Source organism: Eleginops maclovinus, chromosome 24 (assembly GCF_036324505.1).
Source record: "Eleginops maclovinus isolate JMC-PN-2008 ecotype Puerto Natales chromosome 24, JC_Emac_rtc_rv5, whole genome shotgun sequence".
In the NCBI taxonomy this organism is placed as follows: domain Eukaryota; kingdom Metazoa; phylum Chordata; class Actinopteri; order Perciformes; family Eleginopidae; genus Eleginops; species Eleginops maclovinus.
Window position 1 is genome coordinate 7,096,756 of NC_086372.1, and position 14,493 is coordinate 7,111,248.

The following is a 14,493-nucleotide window of genomic DNA, read 5'->3' on the forward strand; positions in this document are numbered from 1 at the left end:
CACTGGAACCACATAAACACCAACCATTGCCGTATCACTAAAATCCTGTTTCCTGTTCTTTCTACAATCACATTTTACCCTGTGAACTCCTAAAGTCTGTGTTAGCTTTACTCTTGAGTTGTTCTTTGTCCACATGGTATTGCAAATGGAGTAAAGAATACCAGGACCCTCCCACTATGCCTTTATTATAGGGATAGTGCCCTCCACCCCCCACATACTCCAGACAGTCTAGATTCAGTGTGTTTCATAAAGTTTGTCCTTCCTCATTGGGAGAGGGGAGGAATTGTGTGAATACATTTTCTTTTTCATTCTGTTGTGTCCTTCTCAAATTTGATATACATTAATGGTATAATCTCCAGCTGCCTGCTGCATGCCCTACAGGAACTCCTGACCCCTGCCTGCTCTGACAGGAGAGAATCTTATCTCAGGCGTTGATCGCATCCATTCACATATACACATGTACAGCAAAAGTCAACTCTAGCGTCCTTTCTCTGCGGCATTGGGGTTTAAGAGTGCGTCAGACATCTTTGTGTCTGAGATACACACACACACACATGCTCGCGGTAAGTACAGCTGCTGATGTCTCTGCTTAGTAGCGGCTCTACAGTTGGCACACATCTGTTCATGCATTGATCCACTGCTCTGAGTGCAAGCTGTGTGTGTGTGCAGGGCGTGTGTGTGCATGGCCGGACACACTGTATATCACACATCTTGTCATCTCTCTGATGATTCCGTGTGGGGGAGGTTTTCCCAACATTGTCCCCTTCGATCTCACACTCCATGACACTCGGTGCATGCCTGTGTGTGTGCCGTTGTCCATGCGTTTCTGTGTGTATGTGTGAGTGAACAGAGTTTATCCCCGCTGGCCCAGATGCCCCGGCTAAATCCATCACCAGCGGTGCTGCACAGCAGTGCTAAGCTGGAACATTTGGCACCAAGCTAGGAATGAAAAAAACAAAAAAAAACAGGAACACACTCAAACATACACATATGCAAACACACACGCACACACAGAGAATTGAGTTTGGGGATTTTTTTTTTAAAGAGATTCAGAGGAAGTGGATTTTTAGACTGGAGGAGTTGGACTCAGGGAGCAGGACAGGAGCTCTTTCTCCGACGCTCTGAGCCTTTTGGTGGTGGTGGTGGGGCCGGGGCGTCCATCCCACTCTCTCCGCCCGTTCACACCTTCATCCGTCCGGTCCTGCTGACAGGATGGAGCCATGTGACGACGATGATGAACTGGGGATGTTAGCGGCTTTCCAGTAAGTCCTGGAGTCCCTTGACGCTTCTTGTTGTTTACTTGCCTGCGCATCTCGTCGCCATGTTGGACTAATGTGCACTTTTCTTTGAGTTGAAGATACATTTGCCACCTCTTTCACTTCTTCCAAATCAGAGCCCTTTAAAGCTCTTTAGCGACGGCTTTGTTGACCAAGCTCCATGGGAGGTTTACACAGGTTGCTGCTGCTCGTTGGAGCCTTCATGGCCCTCTGGCCTGGGGTCACAAATTCTTTATCAACAGCTGTTGATCTTTTGATGGCTTTCCATATTGTATTTTTTTGTTTTGGAAAAACATGTATTGTACATGGATTAAGAGATTACGTTTTCATTTTTCCTGACCAAGCAGGAATCAGATCGTAGTTATCAAAAGTATTCAAATGATTTGGTAGCAATAACACTCAAAAATACAACATTTCAAGTAACAATCCTAGTAAAAGTGTTTGATTTAATGAGTCAAGGTGTACTTTTATGTAGTTATTTTACTGATTGGCATTAAAATAGATCTTATTTCATAAATGGATCCTATGTTTTTATATGAAAAGTAACTTTACGCTTTTGCATGCCCAATCAAATTGAAGTGAATGTGTTGGAAATCTGCATTCACATTGACAATTCACTCTGTGATGACCTTCCAAATGTGAATGCAGTTTGCTGTTTTGTTGAATACTGCTGTCACCCGACTGACTGATCTCTTTAAGGTCAAAAGTATCCCCTCTGATCCCCAGCCGATGTGAGTCGGTGAATTTAATGGCCGACCGTCTTGCCGCAGGCTTTAAAGCAGCCATATTGTAATCTTCCTCAGTGAATTGACGGCATGTGAGTGGTGCATTACATAAGGCCACGGTGGCTCCCAAGCAGCGGAGGAGTCCAGGCCCTTGTAATTACTGAACACACTTAGAGATTACATCATGGATTGAAGGGGTTTAGCTAGCTGACTGCTGGGAAGTGTGGCCGTATGTGTGTGTGAGATGTGGTCTCATAAAATGTTATTATTTAGCCCCTTTATTTGTATGCATGGCACCTCCTACACCTCAGTATGTTAATGCAGACTGTACAATGTGTATGTATAATGCATGTGAGAGGGCAGCATACTGAGTGAGTAAGGGTCAGGGGAATTAATCGTTTCAATATTGTCTCTTAAAGAGCTGAGTATGTTTACTGATTGTCATTTGAAGTGATAATCCACAGACAAACCCCTACACGCATGTATATGCTGTGATTGATGGACTTTTAGCTCCATATTTGACAATCTCTAATAAGAAAATTTAGCACAGATACGCATTCAGGGCTATATAGACTGAGTTGCAAAACTAAGGTGAAAATCAACCGATATGATACCGTGCAACATGTGTGTCATTGTTAATTAAAAAATGTCCTTCTCCAGTGCTCCAAAATAAAGCTTTTAATACTTTCAAGTTTAGTTTTTTGACAAATTTAATAATAAAAATGCAATAAAACCTTATTAAATTGCATGGTTTTTTTTTAACTACAGTACAGTAGTATAAAAAGTTAGCTTGCCCCTTCTGTCTTTTTTACTTTCTTCCTAAGTCAACATTAACCTATGCGGCCGCTGGTCAGCAGTGCACTGTTGGATTGAGGAAGCGCCAGATCGCAGCATCATTGTCGGAGGATTACAGCAATGAGGTGATAGGTCATTGGCCAGGAAACATGTGGCCCAGAAAGCAGACAAATGAAATTTGGTTCAGATTCAGACTTGGCTCAGCTGTATCAGTCAGACATACACACAGGCAGGCACCGGCAGGCAGGCGTGGACTGATTTTATTTTTCAATATGTCCTCCTGCTGTTCTTGAGTTTCAAATATTCCAAATATATGATTGACTCGGCTACAGATTCAATTTGGCACACATTGTGAAATGAGGTAAATCAAGTGCTGTGCTGGTCTTCTCATTCCTATTGCACCGTAAAGGCTTCAACAAATCTTAACTCTCTTCGGGAAGTTAAGAGTAATTAACAATAATTAACCAATAAGACTAAGATTGCCTTTATTTTTTCTCAAATAGGGAAAAAAACATTAAATAAGGAAACATATGAAAACACGGTCAAAGATTATTATTGTCATAATAACTGTACATTTAATGAAAGAGACATAGCTTCAAACATGTTATGCTAAGACGTGAGGAATATTTACAGCAAGATTATTATTTAACAACAATGTTGTTCCATGTATTTCGACGTCATGGTGCTGTAGAAATTATGTGAGACTCATTTTATTAATCATTTATTTAAATAACTAAAGGTAGCGGCCCACGTATTGAACCCTGGGGCACACCAAGTTGTGGCAGGCAGCGATCTAAACAAAGCATCTTCATATACTGTTCACTTATAATAAGTAATACAATGCTGTGTGATGAAAACCATACTTATATGATTTACATTTGATCATATTCTGACAGTTTCACAATAATACTGTTTACTCTTCCTCTGCTTTTCTGCAATCGTATGCTCAAGGAAGAGGTTGTATTTGTAAATATTCATCTTTTGAGCAGTGCACATCACAAAATCCCTTCAGGGTTCTTTTTTTCCCATTTTACCAATTTCATTGTCATTGTTCATAAGTCAGAGGGCAAATTGAATGTGATGAAATCATTGGTCGCCTGTAGACACTTGAGCTTTTATTATGCTAAATAAAGTGATACACCTTGGCTGCTTTGTTAGGAGCCAAATCCATTTCTGCCAAAAAAAAGTGCAGAGAACGTATGTGTGTTGAAATCGCTCTTCCTCTGATTATAATCTGCTCTCGCTCCACCTCTGTGCCCCGCGGCACTGCAGGATGTTTGTGCTCAGATTGGTCGGGTCAGGGCGAGAAGGGTCTTGAGGCCAAATTGGTCATAGTCCGATTAGTTTGTTGGCAGGTTTTTAAAGTCCAGTCCTCCTCCTCTTCTTCTGCTCTTCCTTCCTGTCAGATGGAAAATCATGTAAATTCCAGTTGGCTGCAGAAAGCAAAGAGAAATTGAAATGCGTAAGAGAACACAGTAACAATCACCTACTCGAATACAACAGCTCTGATAGGAACAAAAATGTACTCTAAACACTAGTGCAGTGTTGCTGACAAAAAAAGACACTGTTATCAAAACAGCTGACCACATCATCGAACCAACAAGGCTGAACCGTCAATATCACATTACCAGCTGAAAACCCTCTGCCTATGTGTGCAGCTACACTGGCAGGTATTGACAAGGCATCTGCGGGATGTTGGCTTGTTATTCTTGGCTGGTTGTTGTTGCCGTTATTTCTTTTCGCCTCTTTGTTGTGCATGCTGGAGCTAATGGTAGCAGATAATATTGCTCGGAATACCACTTAGCAAACAACACAATATCCTTAGTCTATGTTAGTGTGAGTATCATGACGTGGGGACTAGACGTGTTCACCGCGTGTCGCTCTTAGTGGGGCTTTGTGGTGCAAATCCTTCATCTGTTTCCAAACAGTTAGGGATCTTAAAAAAATGTAATATGAGCTAATGGTAGAAGCTGCAATCCTTTAATGACACAATGGAGATATGTGGACATTAACATTCAGCCTGATGTTTATCTCCTCTTAATGCATGTCAACAGAAGCTGTTAGATTTAAAACTGAAGCGCCACTTATGTCCTGAGCTGTGTTCCCTTATATGATAACAGATGGATTAGATATGGATTAAGAGGTTTTCTCTCACCCATCATATTTGTTTGTTGCATTATATTGTTTATGCTAAATCAAACTGACTATAGTTTCTTTGCGTTTTTATTGGAAAATGTCAGCTTTGATGCAGAAATATGCTGAAAAGGCCTCCAGATTACAATAATATTTCGCTGTCAAGGATCTTACAGCAATAGGACACCCGGATGTTTGTGTATTTTGCTCGTTTGTGATTGTATCCTTTATTTACATTTCTCTCGATGCCACACACTTTCAGCAGATAAAAGTGCTTTGAAGGTGCAAGAGAAAACACATAAATATGGCCTTTCCGCTTCTGTTCCATGGAGGCAAAACTGTTATTATTTATTACTTCCACTCCTGCCCAGAACACTTCCGCCATCTCTTTGACTCTCACTTTGTTTCTCTCTTCACTGGGAGCTGTGCCCAGTTATTTCCAGCATCATTGGGAGTGGCCCAATCAGAACCCCTCGTCACCCATTATTTTTGGACCTTAGCCTAATCGCACTCAGTCAAATAAACTACTTCTACTCAGTTGAAAGCAGTCAAAATGTGTATCTATATACTTTCTGCCATTCAGATCTATCAAGAAATGTTCCATTGCAATGAGCTCTTTCACAAAATGCTCTTTTCAGACGTGTGCCCACATGTTTGTTTGTAATCGAATGCTTGTTTGTGTGAGTGTACTTGGCAGACAGGCTATTGGCTTCGCCGTTTCGTCTTGAGAGATCTGGCTCACGGAAAAAACACATCTCTCGTCAGCATTCAAGCTCAGTTAGGGTGTGCATGTGCGCGTAATTAAATGTCATGCTGGTCCTCAAGAATAGCTAATAACATCGATCAATTTGTCCAGTCTGCACATGGGAATGCATCTTGATGTGTGTGTGTGTGTGTGTGTGTGTGCGCGGCAGGCATGATGAGAATATGTGCAGAGAAGATATACTCCAGAGAAGGATGTGTGTGCTTTGAATACGTTGTTTTTTTTTATGTGTGGTTACAGCTTAATTCCCAGCGTTAAAGCCCATAAAAGGCTCAGGGGTTTGGGGCAGCCAGCAGCGTACTAATATGCAGTGAGGTGACAAATAGCTCCCGCCATTTCCCACTCTTCCTTATCTCCTGAGTGTCTCTGACAAAGCTCCGTTATGGAAGAGGGACGTTTAGTTGGCCAACAGCGAGAGAAAAGGGGGAGAAACAAAGAGATGAGCCAAAAATATGTTTTGTTTAAAGCCACACTCAACAGGTTTAATGCGTCAGAAACAATGTGGTTGCTGCCAGGTACATTGGACATGCCAGGGAGATAAAAAACTCAGCTGCTGAGGTTGAACTGACTTTTAAATAAAAAAACACAGGTTACGTTCACCGTTGAAAAAGTTTTACAGGTTATATATATATCTTTTTTTAACTCTTTTGTCTCTAGTCCCCTCCATTCTCCCTTTTCCCATCTCTTTGATTCTCTCCTTCCTTTAAAGGGACCCTATGCTCCCTTTCCTGTAGTGTGTTTTTGTGCATGTAAATGGTCTGCAAAGGTAAAATCCCAAAGTTTCCAAGAGTTTCTATCCCACACAATCCTCCCCCTTCTTCCTGAAACATAGTGACATCACTATGTAACGCTTTTGCTTCTATTGGCTAGTGCTCCAACACATTACTCGTCATAGGCGAGGGGGCAGGACATTTCCCTCTTTATTCCCCTCATCTCTCCCTACATACACCTCCCTTTTTCCCCCCTCAATCTGTTTTGTTCAACTCTTTCTCACACCCTCCCTCACCTCTCCCCTCCCCTCCCTCGCCTTAGGGTTGTCTGCCCGGCCAGATTAGGCCTGTGTCATAAGGAAAAGAGAGAAAGGGAGAGATTGTCGGTTGGATTAAAGGCGAACTGGAATGAAATTCTATGATCTCGTTGTTTAGACGAGTCACATAAAGTTGCCTTATGTGTGTGTGTGTGTGTGTGTGTATGTGTGTGTGCTTTATCCCCTGTAATGACAGCAGCCTGGCCAGGAACGCCTGGCCCCGTGCTGTTGCATGCTGGGAAATCATGCATGTGTGTTTGGTGTGGGGACAGGAAGAGTTTAATGAATGTCTGATCTGCACTTCTATTACTTTCATTTATCATTATGATTTAGTCTGGATCGGACAGCATGTTAAATGACTGTATGACGATGGAGCGGGGCTATTGAATCGACATTCAGAGCAATCAGGCATTCATTCACATGTTAATTAAAGAATATGATGAGGTGATAATGTTATTGTAGTGCTATGTCACAGCAATTTGTTGAGTACCTTAACTCAGTCATATGCAGGATCTCTGTCTCCTGCTTCGTATGCTCCCCCATCCTGACTGACCTCCTCCCTGTGACACTATAAAGATGTCACTCCTCATGAATTAAAATAAAGCATTTGAAGTGAACGTTATCCAGGTAGTAAACGCGTTTCCATCAAACCATAATCTGCACAGGTTGTACAGGCGCCATGGTCAGACAGGATTGGCTCTGTATGTACTTGTCAGGGGTCTGCGGAATACAGAGTGAGATGTGAGTAGTTGTTGCAAAGGTGACAGTGATTTATGTATGAACGCCATCTCTCATGGACTCAAGGGAAGACATCAAGGTCACAATCCAACACAAAGAAAGTTATCCTTCCATTACATTTAATCAGCTTTTCATGTTAAACTGAATAAAACACTTGAGGCAGCCTCTTATATTTCCGGATACTATTATGGTGGTTATTTTATTTGAGATGAAAGAGATGTCTAGATACACACACACAGGCTAATGATTATCTTGTGTGTGTTTCAACCATCATAGACCACAGGGTGAATGAGTGCTGAATGCCAATGTGCTGTGCAGTAATGCAGCTCACATGCTTTGTCTTTCCCTGGTTTTCCTCTCCCTCTCACACAGCCACTCACACTTGAATAGTGACCTTGGGCTATATTGTTATTCATTAGTGGACAGAGGCTCCTTATCTCTATGGGACACAAACCAGCAGCGGGATGCTAGTGGCGTCCCTATAGGTCCACACTGTTATAAGAATCGCTGCTTTAAATCAGCCGAGTGCAGAGATGAGACAGCAGCCTTGAGAGATAAATGAGAGGTCCTGCTGTTCTGTCCGTCAGGTGCTTAACACTTTCATGCACTGTGAGGATAATTACTTTTTACAATAATGTTTTTATTCAGAGCTTGGGAGAAGAAAGGTGAGACGTATACGGCAGATAGAAATATGACTTGCAGACAGAATATTTAGTACACGGGCAATTTCAAAACACTATTTTATATCAGTAAAATTAATTATTCAAGACTTTTTTTTCTTACTTCACAATCTCGGACACCCAATGATATCAGCAGACTATTTAAAGAAAGAAGTTTAAGATATTTAGCATATTTATTGGCATGCCAAAATGTGCTAATAAATAAAATAAATAAAAAGAGAAATACCTTTAGGATATTTATTATATGTTTTGGCTTGCCAAAATGTGCTAATAAAATTAACTATGAAAGACACCCATAATGATGAGCCCAGGAATAGTCCATTTTAAATACTTTTTATTTGATTTCATTGTTTTTTTTGCATCTGTCACCAAATATATGCCGTCTAAAAATTCCTGGCATAGGCAAACCTAGTATAGGACATTTATGGTGTATTTCTTTCTTTTAAATTTAATTTAAATCCTTTAAAATCAAAAAGACCACGTGTAGCATGGTAAGACTTTCCTGTTTCACAATCACAGTCATTTGTCTTTTCTGAATGATTGTTGCTGTATGTTTTTTTAGCAATATATCCATCCAAAAATGACAATCTGAAGAACCATCTGCTGTCTGTCTGCTGCACTGCAAAATGCACCTTACCCATCTGTTCACATCACGAGTTAGTGCTTTCGGATTGATTCATCAGGAAATAAAAGGTTTGATTCTCTGCAAACATTAGTTTTGGGACTTTGAAAGCATAAAGACATTTTCAAATCGAAATTCTAGTATTAAGTGACTGGACGTTGTTGTTTGGAGTAAAATAGAGCAGAAATATGTGAAAGAAAGCACTTGTTTGTTTTGTTGTGGGAGCTTTTTTTTTCTTATTGCATTTCCTGAAGTTGGAACAGTTTAAGTCCCCCTGAGATGTGCATGACATTTCCAGAAAGGTTTTAAAGTTGAATGGGCAAGGCATCAGAGCTGGAATTAGCGAGGTGTGGAAGTAAATATCCAGCTTCAAAGTAAAAGGTCCTGCGTGTCCCCCACGGGGGTTAGTGGGAAATATCATGGGTTATTAACTCACTCTTTGTCTTTTCCTTTGCATCCCTTCTCGAAGCCATAATTTATAACAGTGGGAATCTGTGGACCATGGCAAAAGTTCAATCACCGTCCCACTCTTCTTCATTTATCCCTCTCTCTTCACCTTACGCCCGTCTCCCCCGATTCCACTCTCCCTTACCTTTGTTATCCTTCAATTTCATATTAGGCAACTCATTTCTAGATAATCCAACCAATATCTTAAGCCTAAAGGTACCACTCCTCTCACTTGCTCACACAGGAACCAATCATTAGCCACCGTTTCCTTAGCCAATCTAATTAGCTCCTCCTGAAGTGCACTGCTTCCAGCCACACAATGGCATTTCAACACATCTGTTCAAAAGCTTTATTTCTTTAATGGAAAACATGCATTGCACTGGATTCCTCTTTGCTCTTCTGGCAGTCCAAATTAATTGATGGAGGATAAATACAACTGAAAACTGGTTGCAGCAGATAAACTGAAGAGTTGGCTCGTTATTTTCAGCCGTCCATGCCAAAGTCGCCCGATTTCAAAGCTCAAGGACCAGGATTGTTTCAGGAAAAAATATTATCCAGTGATGCACAACACTAGATATCCCAGAATAGCTTCTATATGTAATAACTTCTGACAGGAAATTGAATGTACCAACAGATAAAAGGAGTCCTCATTCATTTTTCTGGTCCTTATATGTGATGCAACCAATTCAGTATGGAATTATGAGATGGCAGAAAGGTCTTCTATATGTTGCCACTCAAAATGTGTTTGATGCATGTGCCTAAGGGTGGGCTAGGGTCATCAAAGGGTCTCTGCATCAAAGCCGCCTGTTGTAAATCTGCTTTCTGCTTGAAACTCAAAGTGAGAGAGGGGACCGCGCAGACACCTTTTATATACAGACATACAATAACCAAGAGTTCTTAAGGTCTGTGAGCCCATTTACTGTAGTGAGTATTGAAACACAGACTTGAAATGTGCTTAAAAAAACACTAATGGCGTAGCTCTATGGACAGCAGTGAAGGTGGAATGTGCGGCTGTTCGATAATGTAATTCCCGGCTTTAGAAGATAACTTAATTGATTATGAGTTTGTATTTCTTTATGATTCTTTTAAAGGTTCCCTGTAATACTCGTAACATGATTGGATGTCTTGAAGTTTCCTAACTTTAGATGAACCATTACGTCATGTTTCCCAAACCTCGGGACAATCTTAATTTTCTGGAAAACTTTTCTCTTAAAAACAGAAAGTCTTAAACTTTTAATGTCATCAAGTATTCAGTCTGCCATTGCTCCCTGGAGAAACGTTCAGGCTCATAAATAGTGATTAGTCTGTCCTCAAACATTGGAATAACTTTGTATGAATTCGTAAATCTCGCGGCGTTCAACTTGAGGATATCTGCTTCCATTTCTCTCATTTCATGTGTCGCTTCACATTATGTCTCCTCTCTGCCGGGCTCATCTGACAGCTCTATACGGACAAGAAAAAATGCCACGATCCAATGTAGGGATTCTTGTCACGTTAGACATATCCGTTGACATTGGCTAAAATAAGCGCATTGAATGAAAAAGCCTGCTTGCTTTCTTTACCCTTCCTTCCTTGTGCTGTCATAACACTAAAGTAAGAAAAATATCCTTTCATTGACGAGATAAGTGAAAAACATGTGCTTCCCTTCATTACACGCCCAGTTGAGTTAAGTTGGATTACATGGGATGCTAAACATACTTTCCGCTCTTTTGCGTTCAATTAAAATGTATCACCGCCACTGAGGCTTGTGTCTGGTTCGTCCTTGGCACCTTATGGCACGGGGTCAATGGTAGAATCACTCTCTAAGGCTTAGCCATATGTGCACGTGCACATTGGGTTGTTGTCGGGGTTTATTGAAAAAACTGTCCAAAGATAACATACTCAACAAATGTGTTTCTGCTTGGAGACACCACAAACGTGTAAAAAAGTGTGTTTTTATACCGACTTTTTATCCCATTAGTTAGAGAAGAGGGCTGAAAAATGATCCATAGCCAAATATTCCTTCCATCTGTTGTCAACAACACTACTTACATCATTGTGTACGCATACTGGCTCACTTAGTAAAACCAAGAAAGGGGATAGAAAAAGAAAAAAACCTGCGACAAGGGGTCTTGCACCCATCAGCGCCCAATTCTGCCGAGTCAGGTTTTCTCTTCCCATCATCCCTCTCTCTCTCTCTCCCTTCTGTCTCCCTCAGTTGCTTTTCTCTTTCCAACCAAAGCACTTCCCTCTCCTGCATCTTTCATCTTGATTTCCTGCTCTTGTTGTTCTGCACCCTCTCCCCTGCCCTGCAAACACACTCGCAGCCCAGATGAACGGAGGGCAACGCGGGAGCCAGAGAGCATCCGTCATCCCTTTGCTCTGTCCTCCCCCCTCCCTCCTTTTATATCCCATCCCTCTTCAATTCACATGTCCCTCCCTCCTCCTCTCTTTACCCTGCTTGCCGCGGCTAGGATCACTGCACTACTCCATGCATTGAGATGAAGAGCACACACAGTGGGCTTATTGCAGCTCAACATAGCCAGGTGGAGAGCAGCAGAAAGGGCTGACTCGTCCCAGAGAGTGGTTGTGGGGGGTGACCCTCATTGCCTATGTCATCACTTGGGAACGCAACATTGTGGAAAGACAGGGAATTGGACTGGCCGTGCACCAGATGGGGCATTTAACAAGGGTGATCCTGGCAGCCGTTTGAGTGTATTTTCTCAAACTGTGAGAAATTCTCTGTTTGAAAGGCTTTGGTTGGCTCTTGAAATGGATCCGGGTTGAAACTGGATTGTCGGGATTCGGATGTGGATTAGGATGCTGATGTGGAGCACCTAAGCTTTGTGACTTAGCTTCCTGTAGCCGGACCACATGGACATGTTTGGGTTCTCCAAGATGCCAAAGCTGTCTGGGTGAGTGGCATTAAAAATGTTTTTTATACTTATTCTGCTTCTTTAGGAACAAAGTCAAGATAATCCATCCAAGATATCTCCCTGAAAAGTTGTCTGAACAATGAAAAATCCAGAGTTATGGTCCCTTTTTTGCATCATATACAAGTCATGGGGCCATAACTTTCAGCTCGTAAAAAATGCACTACGCAGTCACTTTGTGCACTGATCAGTGAACACTGAATACTATCTCTAACAATGAGTGAAAGTGCTTCAATTGAGAGAGTTTGTGAAAGAGGGTTGTTGACAAGTGAAGTGTTTAATGAAGGAATAGTAAAGAGAAGGAAGCTGCATCCAATGTGCGTATTGCACTAAACAGATCATATTTTACCTGTGTGTTGTTTGGGGGAGTTTTGTCCTGTTAATGTGACCAGGGCTGATTGTATTATTTGTCATATTTTAGCAATTGGGCAGTAATGGGATCTATGATTCTAAGATATGCACAGTGTCAACAACAAACAGAGGCTCAGTGAATGTGGGAAAATGAAAGGCGGGGTGGAATCACAGCCAGAGCAGCAAAGCAGATAGAGTGAGTGATTATTGGAGAGATAAAAAGAAGAAGAAAGGACGGACAATGGTTGCTGAAAAGGATGGGAGCATCAACCAAATGAGCCAGAGGAGAGAACAGAGCCAGAGGAAGAGTTGTAACAAGAATACTAAGTACTTCCAAAGACAGAGGTTTCAAACTCTGTTAGAGGAAAGGAGGCTGACCCTGAGCAACCTTATCCAATCTCTTATGCTGCAAAACCACATGCACTTATTGTAATTATACAAAAAGGGAAAATCATTCCAAATGATTTTTCATTCATGTAAACTATACTGGACGAGTTGAGTTAAACCAGCCTGAAATGTGAAGACGCACTAAGAAGTCTTAAGACGCATGCGACTCTGTAAGTCGGAGCTGCAGCGATAATGACTAGCATTGGACACACATGTACATGATAACATGTTTGCATGATCCCTGATTCATGTGTGGTCACATCTCTAAGCCCACTAAACATGGCTCATGGCAAATCTCTTAAACCTACACACTCAGAAGCTAGCATCTGGAGGGCCCTCTTCCTCTCTTCTAAGGAAATCAAGAGGAATAAGTCAAGCCTTCATTGTGGTCCAATGTGGCTATTTCTACACTATTTTCATAATAGCGTGATTTAAATCGTAGCATTCAGTCAAACTTTAGTTGTCAAGATCAAATTTCTTCCATTAAACTTCAAGTAAACACAAGAATATGTAATGTGCAGATTAAAGAAGCCCTATTATGCTTTTTAAGTTTTTCCCTTTCCTGTAGTGTTATATCGCTTTTTTTGTGAATTTCAAAGGCTAACATCCCAAGTGGGCCTGAAACACCTCCATTGGACTCCTTTGTTCACTTCCAGAACATAGGGAAATCACTATGTAACACTCGCGCTTCTATAGGCTAGCGCGCCAACACATTATAGGTGATAGGCTAAGGTCTAAATCATAGAGCCGGCCAGCTAACCAATCAGAGCAGACTGGGCTCTGGTTTCAGACAGAGGGTGAAAAGAGGTGCTGCAGCACAGGCAGTATGAGAAGAGCTTTTTGGAGGTTATAGCATGGAAACATGTCACAGTAGAGACAAAAAATACAAATACGAACCAGAAAATCACCAATATAGCGTCCCTTTAAATAGCTGGTAGATAAGATTTATTCTAGAATACCATTTAAAAGGACTGACATACATTTGAAATAAGTACAAGTGAGCATAACTATTCAAAACTTTAACATGTTCTGATTATTTTGAGTTGTTTTTATCCATTTAAGTCATCCTCAAACTTATTTTTGACTCCAAGTTTCCTGCTCCCAGCTTTGTATTTGGATCAGTCCTGTTTTCTCGACAAAACTGAAGTCCATTTCAAGCATGCCGAGACTGTCCTCCTCCTCCCAAGAAAAACGACCGCTTCAGTCCTTTCAGCAAGTGCCCCAAAACGACATATTGACGTTCAAGTGACAAATCCCTTCAGCAGCCAGCAGTGGTCATTATGATTGGAGGGAAGGAGGAAGTCAGGTTGTTAATGAGCGATAAAGTCCGCACAATGAGGAGTTAGGAGTGGATTGATGGGTCAACAAACATCTTGACTTCAACGCGGGGAATCTGATGTTACTTTCACTTTTTTACAAAATAGTAATACCATGATTGTTTCGGACCCTCAAACATGTTAAGAGTATGTAGTGTTGCCATGATGAATCCAAAGCCACAAGCTAAACAGTTTTAATGTTGTTTGAAAACTGTTACTGGAGTGTTTCCTTCTATATGAAACGCTTAGCAGTCGTCTCTTTTTTTACATTCATGTTGATGAATGACACACACAGAGCAGATGCAAATGCCTAAAGTGTG

General features: G+C 41.3%; 1 protein-coding gene across 1 annotated transcript in view; it reads left to right on the forward strand.

Moving 5' to 3' along the window:
* The first annotated feature begins 1,105 nt into the window (after positions 1-1,105).
* LOC134860663 (FERM and PDZ domain-containing protein 4-like) overlaps positions 1,106-14,493 on the forward strand; it is a 46,419-nt gene continuing 33,031 nt past the window's right edge. Inside the window, exon 1 of the mRNA XM_063877433.1 lies at positions 1,106-1,262. Coding sequence (XP_063733503.1) covers positions 1,213-1,262 — 50 coding nt within the window. The 5' untranslated portion in view covers positions 1,106-1,212. The remainder of the gene's footprint in view (positions 1,263-14,493) is intronic.